Below are 22739 nucleotides of genomic sequence, written 5' to 3'. Positions count from 1 at the left end.
AACGTTTTATATAGTTTATATAGTCCCTGGTAGTACCGTGCTCAAATTTTTTTAAACCAAATACAATTATTAAACAGTTATCCTTTTTTCATCAAATCTAATCATTGTACTTCCATAATCAATTGTTTTGTTCAAAACAAGCTTAACAAAAAAAACTACCAACACAGTGGAAACCTCACAAATTAACCAATCAAAATCGATGAAAAATTCCTAAACAATCTATGAAGACTACATAATGTTGTTACATTGGATGTGTGCATTATTTTATAAACCAACAAGTCAGACACAAGTTTACTAATAAATGCAAGTTAAGTTGGTGAATGTGAATGACAGAAAACAATGTGAAAAAGCAATTTCAGGCTTTGTCTTAAGAGTTAAGCAATTTACATACACATTAATCTATTTTAAGCAGTAAGCAATTTCGGTTGATCAGTTTTTTTTGTTATTATTATTAATAACAAAAAATTTTATTATTATTAATACTTTTTTTATAAAATGAAAGAGTTACAACAAGAAAAAAGTATGTGGAAAATTACTTGTAAAAAACATACCCATTCATCCTTGAACTCAGGATAGAAGTTTCTTAAAGTAGTCTTGAGTCGCGAGAAGAACTCTCTGTTACCAAATGGGTCATTGCCAGTCACCTTTAATGCTGAAAATTAAGTAAGAGCATTCTTTAGTTCTTTCATAACATAAACATTATTAGCTCCATTGAGCAATTCTATAATTGGCTTAGAAAAATAAGTTAACAGAAGATCCACATCCGATTGAGGAAGTTTGACTTTAAACATCTAAAAATATCCTAATTTTAAAACCTTATAAGCATGAACTTTTCAATCTCAACATTAAAAAGTAAAATAACAACATTAGAAAATAGTAAAATAGTCATTTTTTACAGCAATATCACATATAAGTGAAAAAAAATTGTTTATACCATTCAATAATACAACTTTTTACTGTAAAACTTTAAGTTAAGTTTATTAAAAAGTTGAAAACCAGAGAGTTCCTCAATAAAATGTTTCATAATCCTAGATTCATACTAGTATCTTATTCAACATGTTAGTAGATTTAGCACAACTAATTTTAGTTGTATTATTTTTATATATAAAGAATATCTAACTATCCATCATAATAAAGTCATCTAGTCTATAACACTATAAAACATATAAACTTTTATTCAACCATTTAAACTTCTATAAGTGGTTTAAAAACTAAATCTATCAAAATCTATTAAAATCTAAATCTATTAAAAGATTTTATATTGCTTTATAGCCATTATTATCTAATAACTACAAAATAAATAAATTAGAGTTTTAGTATTTCCTAATATTTATTATTATTTAGCTTTTAGTGTATATATAAACTCTTTTTAAAAACTTTAATAAAGATTGGTTTAAAATATGATCTTGAACAGTCTTAAAGATAATAAATTCAACAAATTTTATTGCATTTGCTGATTTGAAACACTAGTAAAAGATAAATTTGGAATAGCAAGTGGAAATACAAGGATGACATCACCAACTGATAGTGTAATCGTGCACCATGGAAACTGTAGATTCTCAGGAACTACAATATTCCTTGAAGAAAATGCAATCAATCTGCAGGTGGAATAAACGTTAAAATGTACAGTGTTTAACTTGATCGTTTCAAAGTGTCTCTTTCCAGATTTTGATATTATTTTAGTGATTTGATGGAAAATAAGCTGGTCATTTTCAAAAACAGTTATAACTGATCCAATTTTATATAAAATGCCATAAATTTTTGCACTTTGTATTGCTCCTGACATATATTTTAACTCATCCTCCTCACAATAGATATCAGTTTTAATCACACTTATTGAATTAAAATTTTATGCAGTGGTGTTTGCAATCATTGCCTTACATGCTGTATATGGAATGTTCTTAAAGTTAAAATGTCGATAATTTATAACCACTTGATGTTTTCGCTCAAAAGCCATGCACATGTGCTCTCTTAAAGGTCCTAATGTAGATGCCTGAACTGGATAGTGTTTTAGGAAACGAAGCTATAAATCTAAGAGGATATAAACCCAAAAATAGATCATGATGCACAGCAATGATTTCTTTTAAATCAGTAAGATATTTTTCTGATATCATTGCAGACATACATAGCTGAACTATTTGCATCACCTTTAGCAAGCATTTAAGATGTTCATTATGAGGTAAAATATTTTTCAATAAAAAAAAAGGTAAAACTCTTGTGAGAGTCAGTATTTTGACCACTTCCAAAACTTCCTTTAACTTTACATGTTTTTAAAATTAGACCAGGTTTTTTCAATCCCAACTGGATAGATAAATGATTGTAGCCATGTATTTAGTGATAATACTGTTATAAAATTACTTTCAACTGCATATGCAAGAAACAGTTCTAACTGAAGAGGAACAACACCTTCTAAAAGATCGTGCAAAGGGTCAAATAAAATTTGTTTGGTTACATCAAATAATGGAATTGATGAAAACACACTTGAAGAGGATATCCCATAATATTTTGACCACTTAATTCTAATCTAACTCTTTTAATCTATTAAATGTTTTTTCAAATCACGTATAGAACATTGCTCGTGTCTAGTATTTGCATACATCTCCCCTCTAGTTGAATTACACACTCTGCAGCACCTAACAGTCTTCCTGCTAAAGCCTTCTTTAAATCCACCAATGGCATTTGCAGCTAATGAATCGCCAGAAAAATAACATAACTCACCTGTTATTAACTCTATCCCTGTCATAAGTTTTGACATCACATCAAAAAAATCACTTAACAGCTCAAAAAGGAAGAAACTGTCTTTCAACATCTTGCTACCTGTAAATGCTAAAGGAAATATGGTTGATGTTCTGCCACGGTATTTTGCAGGAATATTAAGAATTTGAAAATACATTGCCCAAAGTTTGTGTTTAGATCAAGCTTTACCAATTGGATTTGTGATACCGAGATCATCACAGTAAATTGCTATACTAATTTTATGATCAATAAATTTAGCAATCTCAGGAGATTGAAGTAAAAAAGACAATGTGTCTAAAAATGGTACAATACAACCTTGCTTCTTCAGTCCAACAGATTTAACTAAAGGCATTTTGAATACTCTCACAAAATACTTCTCACGACAATTTTGAGATGATAAAATTTCACAGCAAGATTTTAGTTTAGAAACATTAATATCTGGCACTGACAGCATTTCCTTTAGATGCAAAAAAAGTAAATCTAAAATGTTTTGAGCACACCTGTGCTTACCTTGAAGATGCAAAGCTAATGCTCCTAAGTAATCGTCAGTTACTTGATATTGTTCGACTTCTTCAATTATTTCAACATCAAGACTATTTTCTACAAGTGCTAAACATTTCTCGGTATGCATTTGAAATCCATAGAGTGTCTTAAAATTTGAAAAACATATATCACAAATAATAGAAGCTTTGTTTCCATGAATATGTAAGTGATTCTTCATTAAACAATACCTAAAAGTCGTAAAAGTACAGCAATTACATTTATATGAAAATACCTTTCGTTTTGAATTTAAAGTGTCTGTCAACTGATTGGTATTTGAAGATAAATTTGCTGTTGAACATGGTTGAGCTTGATTTTTGGTGACATCAATTGGGGTTGCAAAATTGATTTGAACTGATGGAGTTATTGGAAAAGGAACAAGAAAAAAATCATTAAGGCGTCTTTGCTTGCGACTATTAATATCTTCAGAAAAAATATCGTTGTTTTGTAATTCATTAAGAAAGCTGAATGACGTGGAGCATGATGATTGAAGATCAGAATGAGAACCTGAAGATTGAGATGGAGATTGGTTGTTAAAAGTATCTGTTTGTTGGATGTCGACCACAAACTCCTGTGATTGTTCATTTAATAATGCATTAAAATTTGTTTCATTAACTGGACATCCAAGCCATTTCAAACCAATAATTTCAATGAATGTCAGACAAACTAAAAAATATAATTATATATATATATATATATATATATGTATATATATATATATATAAATATATATATATATAACCCATATATATATATATATATATATATATATATATATATATATATATATATATATATATATATATATATATATATATATATATATACATATATATATATACATATATATATATACATATATATATATATATATATATATATATATATATATATATATATATATATATATATATATATATATATATATATATATATATATATAACCCATATGTACATACATTTATATAAGCCATATGTATGTCTATTACAAATTATAGTAATACATACAATAATTGTATCTATAATTTATAATATATTTACATATGGGTTATTGATATACCAACACAAATACCTACTTTGTTGAACAAATGCAAACAAATCGGAACTTGCCACAACTATTTCGCTACGATTTTTATAAGTAACTTTTATAGCTTTTCTTATTTTAAGTATATAAATCTTATGTTTATTAAATTTTGTTATTATATTTATTTATTAATATAGTTATCACTTCAGAGGTTCTTTTCGAGCGTTTGGATCAAGAAGAGCCTAAGAACGAAAAAATATAAGGCATAAAATAAGAGATAGATAAAATGGATAAATATAACGGATGAATATAACGGTAGACTTTACCATTTGTAGGGAATTGATCAAGCATAACGAAATTATGACGCACACAAAAAAAAATAACGCCAATATAACGCCAATGTAACGGATAGTGTTTACTTTTTTCAAAATCATCCGTTATATTGGCGTTAGTATTTTTAGAGTGTAGAGAAATTTTAGTGGATCTATATGCCTATATAGGTCAAATATAAGGAATGTCTGTCAAATATATATATCTATCATCTACTTATATTTTTGCTAAAAATTGATAAAAATATGTCTCCTAAAATATTTTACCCGTTATTCAAAATAAATCAAACCAGACACTTAACCGTAGATTATTAAACAACAGTTTGGCTAAAAAGTTATTTTGCATTTTTGAAGTCTTATAAAGCACCTGTCTTTTACCCAGCAACATTGTTTTAGTGGTTTTGTAGCGGACCTATATACGCATTTTTTAGGGGTTCATTGGAGTTTTGCTAATTGGTTACTTAATGGATCATTAGTGGGAGCTGCAATAAATGGTGAGCCGATAACTTTCCGGCATATTATTAATGGCTAGTTATCGGCTAGCCACTTTGGCGGCTGCCACTAATGGTCCATTAAGTGACTGATGAGCAAAACTACAGCAGTCCGCTCAAAATGCCTATAAAGGTCCACTGAAATTCCGCTATAGAATGTTAGCTGAATTTATGCAAAAATGGTTGCATAAATTCAGTGTACTTGTTATATTATTTGGAAAAACTGTATCGTACCCGTTAATGACTTTTATATAACAGACTAACGAAATTTTTTACCTAAGGGTTTATTAGGCTTGTTTACTATTGCCAAACCAAACGTTTTATTAGGTTGACCTGTCGAAAGCGTACTGGTTAAATTTCAAAATTAATCTCCTATCTAATAATTCTGAAACATTACAAGCAAAAAATTTTCCTTGATTTGAAAACAATGAAATTTATATTAAGTTACTTCTACCGTACCTTTAACTTCATAGAAATAGTACAAATCCTTTTCTTCACTTATATGTTTAAAAGTTTATTAGAAAAGGATAAGAAGACGTCGTAAAGCAAAATACTAGAAGAAGTTGAAGTAGAAGAAAAAACATGTATAAATGGTTTAGCTTTTCTTTCACACAAAGTTATTTATAGATTTAAAAAAAAAGGTAAAACAAGTTTTCTAAAAAGAATTGTAGGTTATTTATTAAATTAAGTTTAAAAATAATAAAGATATATTTTTAAAAAATGTCTTTGCTACCCTTTGTTAATAAGCTATTTTCATGGCACACATCATTGAAACATCTTTGATGTTTCAATGATGTGGGCCATAAAATCTTTTTATGAACAAAGAAAATTTGTTAATAAAAGTTTTTTAAGTATAACTTGAGTTCAAGTTTGCTCTTTGCATTTGCTCAAGCCAAATTTCAGATTTTAAGTATGATTTCGAATTTCAAGTTTGTTTCTTGCATTCCACACCTAGTTCCACAAAATTAAACAGACGCCTCTGTTTAGTTATTTAACTGTCTAGATAGTTTAATACATTAAGGCAACTTAATATTTATGGTGGCCGTAGCGCAGTGGTTAAAATTATGGCTCAGAACCCAGAGGTCCGAGGTTCGTTGCCCAATAAGCGACATTGGTAAGAGAGGAGGCGTAAACTTCATAGTTAAATGTACTTCCACGGTGCACTGTTATAAGATCGTGAGGACTTTTGGGAATGCTTTTATATCTACAAAAAAAAGACATAAAAAAACACAAAAATAGCACATTTTACATAATAGTACCATATCGTCAAAAACAAATCAACTCTTGAGCATTTTTAAGTGTTTTGTTATTGATGTAAGTGTTCACGCTTCAGAAAAAAAGTAAAGTGTCTCCCATTCATAATGGTAGATGTTTGCGACATAAATGACGAATTTCCGACTCCGAGGATTAACAGACAAAGATTGAAATCATTCATTACCTCCTATCTTCTTTCTTTTTTTTTTTATTCTATTAATATTTTATTATTTTCTTCTTTACAGTACTCTAAAACAAGACTAAAAAATAACATAAAATTTACTTATTAATAATTTACTGACAGATCATATGATTACATCAAATTATCATCTAGTATAATAAACAGGTTTAAATCTTAAAAATGATTAGGCAGATATTTAGGGATTAATAAAGATTTAAGAAAACCTTAACGCGAGGTTAAGTTTGTAAAAGGACAAAATGTAAGGCCATGTGTGAAAAAGCTCCATTTAAAAAACTCCTTGTCAAAAAGCAGAGGCAGCAATAGTTAGTACTGCGTTAAATAATAGAAATGTTCAAAATGTATTCGAATATATTAAAAATGAAAATGAATACAACGTAAAATGACATAAAAAAAAAACGGAAAAAAACGTATACTTTGGCTGGCATGTTTTGTCTACTTTTTAAAATGCCAGTTATTGTAAATTAATTCTGAACGATTAATAAAAGATTTATAAAACGATTAATAAATAATTTTTACTAAGGCTCGTAACATAATGTAACGGCGATAATCAGCGGTGTGTAATAACACACCGCTGAATATCGCCGTTTGAAAAAAATGACAATTTTATCTATATCTACATCTATCTATCAATATATATGTATATATACATATATATATATATATATATATATATATATATATATATTTATAAATATATATATATATATATATATATATATATATATATATATATATATATATATATATATATATATATATGTATGTGTATATATATATATATATATATATATATATATATATATATATATATATATATATATATATATATATATATATATGTATGTGTATATATATATATATATATATATATATATATATATATATATATATATATATATATATATATATATATATATATATATATATATATATATATATATATATATATATATATATATATATATATATATATATATATATATATGGTTATGGTGTAAAGGCCAGGTGGACTGAACCTTCAATTTTCGGTTGTTGTTATTATTGTGTTTTTGCCTTAATAAGACTACTTTTATTTATAATCCTAATTTTATTTATATGGACTAACCCATCAACAACATATATTATTGTTGAAAATAATTTTTATTTTTTTTATTTTATTAAATATAACTTAAAATAAATTTTATTAAAAATAATAAAATAAATATTTTTTAATAATAAATGACCTAAATAACATTAACGATTTCTTCCAGTTAATCTAGGTCCTAATTTTTATAATATAAAACTTTAAGTCACCATGGGATGGTTATTTTCAGGAAAATACTTAAATATATAAGGTTTGCACATTAACTTTAAAGTCGATTCTTCGATTCAAATTTTTATGGAAATTTTCGCGCGAAAAAGTGCTTTGAGAAAAAACCCCTCTAAAAATTATTTTTTTAAATAAACAAAGTTATTATAATAATAAGTAAGATCGGGGCAAACAGCACACTAATCAAACAGCACACTAATCAAAAAGCCATTATGCCAAGAAGCATAGAATACGAAAGTAATAGCATGAGTGGCAATTGCCAAGCTAAAATATATAAATAAATATAAAAAAAATTACCAAAATTACTAAACGTAAAAAAAAAGTGCAATTTTAGGCGACGTTCTGATAAAAACGCACACTTGAAATAACATAAAATAAAAATAAAATTTTAATTATTTTTTTATTTACAACTAATATTTAAAAAGCAATATTTATTTTTAATATTTCTTGCAACAACAAAATTCGGCACCAACTAGGTAAACAATCTAATAACTGGCATTTATTACACGATGAAATGCGCCTAATCTTTTTTTTTTTTTTTTTTTTTTTTTTTTGCCGTTAAATAATACATACAGTTTCGAAGCACATAAATAAAAATAAATATTGGCAGGGCAAGAAGAAGACTAATTTAGCCTTATCACCGAGCCCTATTCTCACGTATTTACAAAAACCGTAATATTTAAATATCTATAGTTAACAAACTATTTAAAAAAAAAAAAAAATAAATAAATAAAAGTAAAAAAGTAAAATAGATAACAATTCCTTATCATTTAAAGAAAAACTTAAAGAATAAAACTTTAAGGAAAGAGTAAGATCATTTTTTCAGAATAAGAAAAAATAAATAAGATATTATCATTTATTTAAGAATTAAAAATTTAAAGTAAGATTTAAAAATAAAAAGTAAATAAATTAATATACACCATAGAAATAACAAAAATAAATTAGTCAACTTCATAGAAATAACGTAAATAAATTAGCAAACGTCATAGAGGTAATACCATAACGAAAAAAAAAAAAAAAAAAAAATGTTGATACACTCAGTGACATTTTGTATTAATTATTTTATGTATTTGAGTTTTAATTAAAAAAAACATTTAAAATCGGATATATTAAAATCCATAAGTAAGAATGCTTGTTTTGATTCATTTTTAAACTGCTCTATACTAGTTTTATGTGTATTTACAATTTTGGGAAACATTTTCCACAAGTAGGATCCACGATAAAGAACTGAATATGAAGTTAGTTTTGAATTATATTTTGGGACAACAAAGTTGTTACTTGAAAATTTTGTTGGATATTTATGAACTATTTTGTCAAAATAGGATTGAAATATTTTAGGAGATAATCCTAAATTTGTTTTATACATAAACATTAAAACTTGGTGTAAGTTGATTTTATATATATTTAATGCTCCAAGTATACGCAGAAGAGGCTCACAAGGTAGTGTTCTATTAGCTCCAAAAATTATTCTGCACGCGTTTTTTTGTTTACAGTACAATTTTTTCAATTTTGTATGGTTTGTACTTGCCCATGCAATATTGCAGTAAGTTAAATAACAATGAATGAAAGAGAAATATAAACTTTTCAAAGAACTACTGCTTAAAAATGGTTTAGCCCTATATATCATTGCTAAATTTTTTGATATTTTATTTTCAATACTTTTTATATGTAAACTCCAACGTAAATGTTCGTCTAAGATTACGCCTAGAATATTTACTGAGTTTTCTCTTTTAATGTTAGTGTTATTTATTATTAGATTAGGCAATTTGATGGGAATATTTTTTGATTTATTAACTTTGTGGAACAAAATAAATTTGGTTTTATCCACATTTAGAGAAAGTTTATTACTTTTGAACCACTCATTGACTTTCAATAATTGTTCGTTTGTTGTTTCAAATAGTGTATTAATATCACTGTGGGAGTAAAAAAGATTGGAGTCATCTGCAAAAAGAATACAATTTAATGGGTCTGTTGCTAAATTTAAATCATTAATATACACTAGGAACAACAGTGGTCCTAAAATAGAGCCCTGGGGAACCCCACAATTTACGGCAGTCGGAAATGTTTGTTTTTGTTCATAAACTATAAATTGTTTTCTATCGGCCAAATAACTTTTGAACCAAAGTAAATTGTTATTTTTTACACCATAGTGTTCAAGTTTTTTTATTAGTATATTATGATTAACGGTATCGAAAGCTTTTGACAGATCAATGAAAACTCCTAAGGTAAAGTAGTTACTACTGAATGCACTTGATATTTGATTTACTAGTTCAATCACTGCATGCTCCGTTGAATTTTTTTTTTTTGAAACCAAATTGTTTTGAATACAGCATGTCGTTTTCTGATAAGTGATTAAAAAGTCTATTGTACATTATTCTCTCAAGTAATTTTGAAAAACAAGGTAAAATAGATATTGGCCTATAATTAGAAATATTTGAGTCATCTCCGGACTTAAATATCGGCGTGATTCGTGCAATTTTTAGCTTTTCAGGGACGATACCTGTTTTAAGTGAAAGATTAAATATGTGAAATAACGAGGGTTCTATTACATTATATACTGATTATACAACATTAACGTTAATTTTATCAAATCCAGCACTTTTGTTAGTTTTAAGGCAAAAAAAGGCGGTTTGCAATTCAATTAGTTTTAAATTAGGTTCATCCATGACTTTATCGTAACTTTTTAAATAAGATTCAAATGGTGTTGAATTCATAGGAATTTTTAATGCCAAATTCGGACCAGTATTAGTAAAGAAGCTGTTTAGTTTTTCAGCAATAATTGATTTATCATAAATTGTATTTTTATCAATTGTTATTTTTTTTGGCAGAATGTTTCTCGCATAAATATTTTTTCCTATTATTTCTTTAATTACACTCCATGTTTTTTTAGTGTTTCCGGTGGCTTTGCTTAATAGCTTTGCATAATAAAGCTTTTTTGAGTTCCTTTTTGTTTTTTCAAATATATCTTTATAATTTTTATATGTCATTTCGTTTTTATAAGTTTTTTTTTTCAAGTATTTATCATATAACTTTTGTTTTCTTTTTGAAGATTTTAGTAACCCGTTAGACATCCATGGAGTTAAAACAGTTTTGGTTTTTACAGTTATTTTTTTTTCAGGAAATGCTTTATCATATTGCTTGCAGAATTGATTTAAAAATAGATCATATGCGTTGTTAACGTCATGTGACTGCAATACCAAATTCCAATCAACGTTGTCTTTTAAAAGATTTTGAAATTTTTTTACCGAGTTTTCATTGATCTGTCGCCTAAATATAATGGATATAGAAAGAATACTGTTAAATAATATATTGTTAGTAACTAGAAATGTTGGGAAATGATCTGATAAGTCAGTTTTGATTATGCCTGTGTAAAGACTGTTATTAAGATGGTTATTAGTTATTATATTATCAAGAAGTGTAGAAGAGTTGTTAGTCACTCTCGTTGGCTTGTTTATTGACGGAATTAAATTATATTGAAGAAGAGTATTAATAAAATTATTAACATTATTATTTGAAGCATGGTTTATTAAGTCTATGTTAAAATCCCCAACTAAGTAGGCATGACTTCGGGTTTTATTAATATTTGTTAAGAATGGTTTAAGATGAGTTTTAAATTTTTTTAAGCTAGAAGATGGAGGTCTATATGTGGCATTTATAATTATTTTTTTGTGGTTTTATTTATTATTTCAATGCATAATGACTCACAATCTTTTTCATTTACACAGAGATCGTGACGTAAATTATAACTAATTGAGTTGTGAACAAAAATACATACACCCCCACCAACACCAAAACCACGTGGTTGATGAACTGATGAGTAATTAATTAGTTCAAATTGGGCATTTGTTTCACCACGCTTACACCAAGTTTCCGTTAGACAAATAATTTTAAAATCGTGTTTTAATTCATCCAACAAAAACCTTAGATTTTCAAAATTTTTATTTAAACTTCGAATATTAATGTTTTAAATTGAAAAACTATTTTTATTTTTTTGAAGATATTGAGAAGATTCAATAACTGTATAGTATTGGCTTTCAATTTTTTGATTAAAGTTATTAGAGTCATCGACGTCACTGAGTGCGACATTTTCATCTAGAAATTCAATTATAAAGTTTTCCTCCATTTTAAAGTAACACATATATAATTAAACGCAAAAATAGTTAATAAAATAGTTAGGAATAGTTAAAAGAAAAGTAATAAACCAAACTCTTACTGACACGGTTTCGGGATTTCTTTCGTTTTCTTAGACACCCACTCGCGTACAATCAGCTTATCATATGATATATATGCAAATTTTCCCAGCTGCCGCTCAATTTTCATTTTTTCTCTAAGATCTTTTCTTATTAAGTTCGTTTCGAAGCAAAAATCTGCGTTTATGTAGATATTTTTACCCTTTAATTTAGAAGAATTTTTTAAAATTTCTACCTTATCTTTGTAGTCTAACAGCTTAATAATAATTGTGCGTGGTGTTTTTACATCTCGGCGTCCACTACGATGCGCTCGTTCAATTCTCACATTTTTCACCCCTAGAGTCTCCTCAAAAAGTTTAATCACTTTTATTTCACTTTCAGACCATGTTTCATTTTCTTTGATGCCATCAATCCTAAGGTTATTTCTTCGTGACCGATCCTCTATTTCCCTAAGTTTTTTTTTAAGTCAATATACTCATCATTTTTATGTGCTTCGGTTTTACAAAATCTTTTTTTTTCAATAGACTCAATATTATTTTTTACCTTTTTTTCGATAAGTTCCTCGTGAAAATTTAAACTTTCCTTTATATCAAATACATCATTTTCCATTGTTTAATTTTTTCCATGCTGTCATTTAATTTTTTCCATGCTGTCATTAATGTTTGTTTCAGCTTTTTGTTGTCGATCGCTCGTTATTTTTGCGTTCGCACTGATGAGTTTAAGAATATTTTCTTCTTGTTGTTTTATTAGTAATACTATATCTTTTTTGTACTCCGCAAACATTTCCTTGAACATTATTCGAATTTCACTAATGGTTACTGCCATATTTAATAATTAATAGCAACTTGTATTTTTACTTTTAAATTTGTATTATAAAAAAAATAAAAAAAATAAAAAAAATTTCTTCGATCAATAAAAACACGTCTGTTCACCGTAAAAGTAAATGCGGTAAAAAAAAACAAAAAAAAAAACGGTGATACATTTAGCATCTATTGTTTTATATTCTTTTTTACCTTTATAATACAATTTAATTTTTGGCGGTAAGAATGTATTTTTTGGCTTCATAAAATGTTTTTTTGGTCGTGCACAAAATAAATTACACTTTTAAATTACTTAGTACGACTTCTAAGTAGCAACCAGACAATCTCTAATGGACTTATTATAAAAGGACAAAAATAGACTTCGACAAAGCACTAATTGCAACAATTTTAATTACAACTATCAAAAATGAATTGTCTATAAAAAATGTTTGTCTTTCTAGACAATCATTTTAAAAACGGACACTAAATGAACAATCTCGATTTTTTAATGAGGTATTGAAGATCTATTTAATATATAATTTGGACTTATAACGAGTAATTAAATTTTCACTGCAGCATCGTTTCAAAAACTGAAAACGAGCACAAAATTAAAAATACAATTTTTCTAACAGAAGTTCATTTTTTAATTTTTTGTCCAGCGTGTGCTGTTGATTAAAAAGTTAATGTCTATTTAAAAACCTCAAAATGGACTATTTTGTGCTCAATTGAAGTTCATTAATTACTCAGTTCAGTTGTTTTTCAATTCTCAGTGAATGTGCGTGAAAATTTATTTTTCAAATGCCCTCTCCAGTTTGGGATTACTTCAAAAAAGTTGAAGGTAAGTTTATCATTTAAAAAATTTTCCTTAGTCACTAAATTCTTTATCACCTTCAATAAAATTATTTTAAAAATATGTGATCAAGGAGTTGTCCTTTATAAAATGTGGATTAGTAAGTAGAAAATTCCAATAGGTGTTAAAATTTATTTAGGCTTGTGAATAAAACAATAGTGAAAAAGAAAAATGTTTTTTACTTTCATTTTATTGATGAATATGTACGCAAGTTTTAAACAATAATTAATCATGGGCAATGATCGTCATTTGGAGTTTTGATGTCATTTCAATATTTTTTTAATATTATAAATTTACTACATAACAATCTTCAAATAATACGGTAATGAAAGATTTCTGGTTTTATGAAATCAAGTAAATTTAGACAAAATCATAGACACCAAATAGACAAAAAATTATGCTTTGTAGACTTATGAAGTGAAAATTATTTTTTAACTGAGCAATCTTAGGACACCATCAAAAATTTGATAGACACAACAAGGACAAAAAATTAAACATTTGTTGTGTCCATTACGACATACAGAATTGTCTATGTCTGTGTTGTAAGTCTATCCATAGACTAGTCTGGTTACTACTTCTAAGCCCGATCATTTTTCAAACCAACCATAAATGAGATTAAATATATGTCTAAAGTTTAAGTCGGTCAAAATCTTGTTGGTGCAGAGGTTTTCAGACTTCCAATAATAATCATTAATTTTAATGTATTTTATTTCTTTTTCGAGACTTCCAATAATAACCATTGGATCTTATGGCACAGTTTATATATTTTATTTCATTTTCGACACCTCCAATATTACCAATTACATTTTTTGGCGCAAAAGCGCTTTCTACGGGTATTCAAATACTTGTATCAATAATAATTGCTAAGTATTATTTTTATAAGTTCATTTTTTACATTTTTTTTTTACGGTTTTTCCTTAGCCTTGTTTTCTTTGAAAAATTCTTTAATAATTTGCTAACTGGTAAAAACCCCATTGTTAAATTTTTCCAACCTTTATTAGTTTCTCGTTCAAATGGTTCTGGCAGTTAAAGAATATCCTAAATTAATTTGTGTACTTTTGTCATAGGATTGGATGAAAGTGGAATACGGAAATTCGTCCAAGTAGAAGTCGAACAACTTAACTTAAATATTTACCCGTGAGTATGTTTAGTTGTTGATGTATAATAAGCAAATTTAAAGTAGAATCACCATCACTCTTTTGCCGCATGGTCTCAAACAATTCTTCTCGCTTTGAATTCAAACATATAATGCAGTTCGATAGTTTAGCAGTGATTAATTTAGTCGAGCCAATTGAAAAATCAATTCTTAAGCCAGCAAAAGAAAATTAAATTAAGCTTTTAAAAATTTTTTATTTGGCTTTCATTACGTTTAAAAATAAGACAGTGTGTAAATTCTTGTAATTTGTCACAAATGGAAGAAAAATAACTGTGATATCTTTTAAGAAATTATGCTAACCAGAATAAAATTATGCTAACCAGAATACTTAGAAACTATAAGGAAGAAAAAAAGTTACTATTAACTTAAGCCTTTCTTTACAAAGCAGAATATACATTTTCTTTGCGTTAAAAGTAGCCAGTTCATAACTATCTACTTTAAAGCAGCCAGTTTGTAACTAACTACTTTAAACGCGAAAATCAATTTTACTGATTAAAAATTGCAAATTAAAACTGGTTTTATGTATTTATGAAGAGATAGTCCAAAGAAATTTTAACAATAAAGCTGACAACTTAATATCTAACTGAGTCGCTTTTTGTACGCCAGAAATAATTGATATTTATTTTGAATGCGTCACCAAGAAATATCAACAGACTGGTATAACTTCTGGGTCGCATATTTGGAATTTTTATGAAACAGGTTTTTCAAATAATCAAGGCAAAAGCAACCGTAGTCGAAAACGAGACAAGATGTGTATTGAAACTCAATGTCAACAATAAAAAAATTTATTATAATGTAAAACGGCAAGTAAAGCTGTATATCCTTGGTTTGTAAAAATGATTGCAATAAATTAAAAAGAAAAAAGATATATAAATAATAATAATAATAACAACAGTAGAAATAGTAATTGCTAGTTTAACTAAAAAGCTAGTTACAAAAAAAGTATTTCTATATTTATTTCTATATTTCTATATTTACTTAAATTAACTTTTTAAATAGACAAATATACGCCAAATGACGCTGTTTAGGGAATCCGCGAAAAGATTTTTTTTTGGAGTTTTATACCCAAAAATGCTGAACCTTCTTTGATTCCCTTTTATCAGGTATTAAAATTTGGAAAAATAAATTTATAACGTTTATTATACCAAAATTTATATTAAAGTTTGTATCAATATTATATTAATAAATTATTATCAATCCGATACGTAATAATTTTGTTTATATATTTTCTTTTTTTCACGAAATTAAATGTATCTTTAAATGGTATACTTGAAGAAAATAATAAATAAATAATAATAATAAATGCTGCAAACTGATAGTTTCTGAAATAAAAGTTTCTTTTGACCTATACAAGGTCAAAAGAAACTTTTGTCCTGACAGGGCAAGAGGTAGTCCAGTTGGCACCAAATATTCAATTTCAAAATTGAATGGAACAATACTGAAACGCTTAAAAAACTATTTTTACCCAAAATTTTGCAGAATTACTTGAAGAAAATAGAAGAAGATATGGGCGAAAAACAAGTTGAGCGACCGGTGTTCATTTTTTATAATAACCATATGAGTTATATAAACTAAAATTAGTTTCAATGATGCTATCAAAAGCAAGTTTTCATAAAAAGTTTTCCACTGAACTGTTTGCAAGTTTTATAAATGACAGATATTTCTATATTTGGAACAATGATACATGGTTGGCGAAAAAATGTAATTGGAAACAAAAAAATCCTAAAAAAAAAAAGATAAAGTGATATATTTTGGTAAAATTTTAAAATCTATGAAAGCTGAAATAAAAATATAAACAGGCACGAGCATTTACTTATTCATTTAACAAAAACTACGTATAGATCGTTGTTTTGGAAGAAACATTCCCACCGAAGTCGTTAAAAATATAAAGGACATCAATAACGAAGTCATAATTTCTGACACTTCTTGACAATTTTTTGGGTTTTTGTTGCTTGAAATTTTTTTCAATAAATATTTATTTTTATGATAAACATTTTTATTTTAGCCTCACATTTTAAACTCTATATATTTGACTGTTTTATCAATAATTATTTTTATTTTTTATATATTAACAAAATTTATCTAGGGGCTTGGCAACAAGACATATTAAGTCTTCCCCCTGCTATCAGTAGATACTAATAATATCTTACGGAAGTATTTACACGAGCAAAAAAAAAAAAAAGGAAACTAAATTTCAAATAACATAGTGCTAAATTATTTTTATAAGAGTATCGGTTCCAGCGCTATTTTGTTCGCAACGATAAGAAAAAAATTCACCGTAAAAGTTGCATACATATAAAATAAAAAAAAGAGCTCGAAACACCAATTAGAACGATTCGAATCATAATATCACCATAATTATAACGATTCGAATCATTATATCGACCATTGAAAATGATAGACGCGGCTTTTGCATTGAAGCCAAAATATTTTTGCATATGTGACGTCACTTTGTGGCAAAAAAAAGGCAAATAACCAATCTAGAAAAAGATTTTATATAAACATTTTAGCAAAATTCCTTTCATTAAAAATATATACAATATATTTTTATGGGATATATTCTAATAAAGACAAAGTATAGGACTTACTATGTTATTTCTTTAAAACTATTTATTTATTACTATTATTATAAATACAAACTTTTATCCATGAAATGATATATCTGTGCCAGTTTTATATCTTTTTGTGAAATTGTATGCAGCATAATTAACATTATAATCAAATTATATCAAAAAATATAAACTAAATGCAAGAGTAGACTTGACGTAAAATTGCTTGATCCCTAACTTGTAGTAGATCGATAGATCTATGCAATAGCCAGACAATTTTCACTAACAATCTTGTTACAAGGTGTTAGGCATGTTTGATTTTGAAATCATTTTTAGAACACGAATGGTAAACGTTTTCTAATATTTTTTCTGTTTAAAAAATGTTTTAAAAAGTTGTATATTTATTGTATATATCTTTATAATAGGAACACTTACTTGAAAGTTTTCAAGATAATTCTGAAAAAAATGCCGAAAAAGATAAAATTAGAAAACCTTCCCATTTGTGACGGACAATGTTGTTGTAATCCCATTTAGGAAACTATTTCCCCTTTTTTGCCATGTTCTATCAACTGAATCTCTAGTATCTACAACCTCATGATGAGATTTTTTTTCCCTAAATTCTTGTATAGCTTTATGTATAGTCAACTTGAGCAACGATTATTAAAGAATTTAAAAAAAAATGAATTAGGAGTTTATCCCAAAATGAAATCAAATGTAACTCTGCGCAACATACACAACAACTATAAAAAACAAATCTAACTAACAAACTGGTTTCAAAAAAATACATGACCAAATGAAGTTATAAATACCCAAAAAATTTAAGAAGCACTTCTAAACAAGAATTTCTATTGTGATATTAGGTGACGCAACTGGTGAAACTCTATCACCTTATTTAGTTTATAATAGTACCCCACATAGTAACTTAACTACTTGACGTGTTTTTTTTTTAAATCTCTGATATTTTAAATATAAAAAAGTAGTTAGCTGCAAACTAGTTAAGTAGTTAACTGCTCATTCAGAGCCTGATATATAGATAATGATTATAGTATGATAACGAGACAATCCAATATATTACTAATAAATTAATAATTTAGTTTACATTTATTTACATATATATATATATATATATATATATATATATATATATATATATATATATATATATATATATATATATATATATATATATATATATAACATGAAGACCTCAGTGGAAAAACCGGCGTTGTCACATTTAAAAAGTATTAAGAAAGTATTTGTTGATCATTAATAAATGTCTTTATTTAAAGCAAAGAAAAAAAAATATTTGTATAAAAAATTACAAAATGTTTTGTTTTTGAATAAATTTTAAATAAAATAATTATAATATAAATTTTTTTAAATTGCTTAGTTTCATTTGCTTTAAATTAAGACTTTTATTAATGATCAATAAATACTTTCTTAATACTTTTTAAATGTGACAACGCCGGTTTTTCCACTGAGGTCTTCATATATATAGATATATATATATATATATATATATATATATATATATATATATATATATATATATATATATATATATATATATATATATATATATATATTTATATATATTGTGATTTAGATTATGCTACCAAAAAAGAGTAGTAGAGTGGTTAAAGGCAGGGGCGTGCAGAGCGTGAGTCACCCGAGCAAATTGCTCGGGGCCCCGGACCCTATGGGGGCCCCCAACAGCGGCAATAACATTCCAGGTTTTTTTTTCCTTCTCTTTTTCCCCATCAAGAGCTTTAACTTACATAAAAAATAAAAATAGCTCATTAAGTTTAATGAAAATTGCCTCAAAAATGAGCTTGAGATATAATAATTTTTTTAAAAATAAATTTATCGTTGCGGAATTTATAGAAGGTCCCTGCGGAAGTGCTTTTGTTTAAATCTTATCTACATGCTTATCTTGAATTTAGCGGGAAAAGTTATAGTGTGTTTAAATCTTATTTTAAAAATGGCTTATTTGGATTAGTTTTTTTACAGGCGATTTGCTTGATTGTACAATTTAATTTATAGATTAATAAAAATAAATTTAATTTTTTCATTTTTGTGATTAATTATATATATAAATTTTGTATTAATTATTTAATCGTGTATATATATATATATATATATATATATATATATATATATATATATATATATATATATATATATATATATATATATATATATATATATATACAAACATATGTATATATATACATTTATATATATACATATGTATATTATGTATACATATACATATGTTTGTATATACAAATATATGTTCTTATATATATATAAATATATATATATATATATATATATATATATTATATATATATATATATATATATATATATATATATATATATATATGTATATATATATATATATATTGATATATATATTGATATTGATATATATATATATATATATATATATATATATATATATATATATATATATATATATATATATATATATATATATATATATATATATATATATATATATATATATATATGTATATATATATATATATATATATATATATGTATATATGTATATATATCTATTAGACGGAAGTATTTAAAAAAATAAAAATGAAACGCACGTATCCATCTGGTGTATCAAAGTTAAAAATCAGTAAAGTAAAAAAAGCGGCTCCACAAAAAGGAAGGCAAACATTATTTGATGTTGGAATTACAACTACTCCTAAAACATCAGATGCCCTTTACACTAGCTCAACGAAGCAAAAATATGACGGTAGTATCCAATCTTCTGTTTCTGGTAATAGTGCTGGCAGTATAAAGAAATTAGCCACTTTTGAAGACTGTCAAATTAGTGGTAGTGATAATACTTCTACAAGGACCACTATCAGTGATGGACCAGCATTGTTGCAGCCATTTGACATTGGTGAATTTGAAACAGAAAATTTCTCCCCTTCTCAGCTGGAAAAGTTTGTCATGGCTGGTCACATTCCTTTCCCACTGGATATGCCAAAAGATAATGGAAATCACATATTTCCAATGTCAGTTTTGAAAAGCAGAATGCCGAATGGGGAATCCTTCTCGCGGGATCGGCTTGTATTTAGCCCAGCAAAGACAGCATTGTTTTGTTTTCCATGCCGATTATTTTTACCTAGAAATCAACTTCCACACATGACTTCATCCCTTGCAATGATTGGAGGATGGGGATATGAAAAGAAGTGGAAGAATCTCATCAGTCGAATTCCTGAACATGAGCATTCGAAAATCCATAAACAATGCTACATTCAGTGGCGTGAATTGGAAGCTCGAATGAAAACTGATCAGTCAATTGAACATTTGATGAATCGCCAAATTCTCAATGAAGCTGACACCTGGAGAAAAATCTTGGAACGAATCTTGGATAAGATTCTGTTGTTGGTGAACGTGGATTGGCTATTCGTGGAAAATCTGACCTAATTGGAGATTCTCATAATGGAAATTTCTTAGGATTGCTGGAACTGATTTCGCATTATGACCCAATTCTTAAGGAACATGTGATAAAAGTTAAATAATCACAGGACAAGGGTCAACGTCTTCAGGCGCATTACTTGTCAAATCGTTCTCAAAATGAATTTATTGGCCTTTGTGCAGCAGAGGTTCGCAGGCAAATTATAGAAGAGTGCAAGTCTGCAAAGTATTTTTCAATTATGGTTGATGCCACTCCTGATGTGAGCCATACTGAACAAAGTTCGTTTGTCATTCGATATGTACATGAAAAAGAACCTGGAAAATATTTAATTGATGAGCGGTTTTTGATCTTTGCAGATTGTGCCAAGAAGACTGGATCTGATATTGCGGAATTAATTCTGGAAACTTTGGAAACATTAAAAATTTGTTTTGAAGACTGCCGTGGCCAAGGCTATGACAATAGAGTCAACATGTCAGGAAAATATAAGGGTGTTCAAGCAATCCTACAAAAGAAGAACCCATTGTCTGTATTCTCACCCTGTGGTTGTCATTCATTGAATTCGTGTGGACAGAATGCTGCCTCAAGCTGTACAGATGCTGAGACTTTCTTTGGAACTGTTCAAACCGTATATACGATCTTTTCTGCTAGTCCGCAACGCTGGAAAATATTGCAAAAGAGACTTCACGGTGTGTCTTTGCATGGACAATCAGGAACACGATGGACTGAGAGACTTGACAGCATTCGCCCTTTCTATAATCACTTGAGCCCAATCATTAAACCTTTGAAAGAAGTTAAGAGCTTGAATCTCACGCCTAAAGCAAAAACTGAGATTAGAGGTGCCCTAAAATATATGAGCTCTTTCAAATGTGTTCTCATGTCTGGAATTTGGCTGAAAGTTCTCACATTGATTGACCGCTGCAACCAGGTCATTCAGGCAAGAAAAGCAACTATTGATATTGAGGTGGAAAATATTGAAGCATTGATTAGTCAACTCAAATCTGTTTGGGAGGAATGGCCTACAATTTTAGAAGAAGCCAAGTTAGTTGCAGATGTTGCAAAAATCAGTTCTGAATTTCCAATCCACAGAAAAGTGAAACGCAAAAGTTTTTTTTGGGAGCAAATTAAAGGTGATGAACAAATTACGGAATTAACAGAAGCAGAATCAGGAGAGGAGGCAACATTTCGGAGAACGGTTTTTTATCACATTTTTGATTCTGTAATTGGTGGACTTACTGCACGTTTCACAGCAATTCAAGAAATCCTTTCTATATTCTCTTTTTTGTGGAAGTATCAAAAACTGTCTGAAGCAGAAATCAAGAGTGCTTGCTCACATTTTTCGCAAAAATATTCTTGTGATGTGACCGAAAATGTGAAGAATTGCTTCACATAAAACAAATTCATACTGCAAATTTTGGAAAGGAACCTCTTGCCCCATTTGACTTATTAAACAAAATTTCTGAAATGAAGCTTGGAGAACTCTTTAGAAATACAGTAATTGCATTGCATATTTTTGCTTCAATTCCAGTGACAGTGGCTTCAAGTGAGCGTTCATTCAGTAAATTGAAGCTCATCAAGAATTTTTTGCGCTCAACTATGGGACAAGAACGAACAAGTGACCTCGCCATTTTGAGTATCGAGTGTCTATTAGCAAAAAATATTGATTTCCATGATGTGATTGAAAAGTTTGCTAAACAAAAGACAAGAAAAATAATATTGTAAGAAACAACACCTAGACTATTTAATTATACTTATATTCCAGTAATATAATAAAAAAATTTAAGCAGGCCTTTTTTTTTTTTGGAATAAAGGGGGTGGGCCCCTAAACAGAAGGATGCTCGGAGCCCCCAAATCCTGTGCAC

The 22739-nt window shown here is 27.4% G+C and overlaps 1 protein-coding gene across 1 annotated transcript; it reads left to right on the top strand.

The window, feature by feature from the left end:
* The first annotated feature begins 20045 nt into the window (after window positions 1-20045).
* LOC136076208 (zinc finger MYM-type protein 1-like) lies at window positions 20046-22270 on the top strand. The gene is made up of 2 exons (XM_065789682.1): window positions 20046-20849; window positions 20990-22270. The coding sequence occupies exons 1-2, from the start codon at window positions 20046-20048 to the stop codon at window positions 22268-22270; spliced, it is 2085 nt and encodes a 694-aa protein (XP_065645754.1).
* Window positions 22271-22739: the final 469 nt, after the last annotated feature.

The sequence above is a fragment of the Hydra vulgaris genome, chromosome 02 (assembly GCF_038396675.1).
Source record: "Hydra vulgaris chromosome 02, alternate assembly HydraT2T_AEP".
Classification (NCBI taxonomy): Eukaryota; Metazoa; Cnidaria; class Hydrozoa; order Anthoathecata; family Hydridae; genus Hydra; species Hydra vulgaris.
The sequence above is the reverse complement of the archived record's forward strand: the minus strand, read 5'-3'. Positions and strand labels throughout refer to the sequence as shown.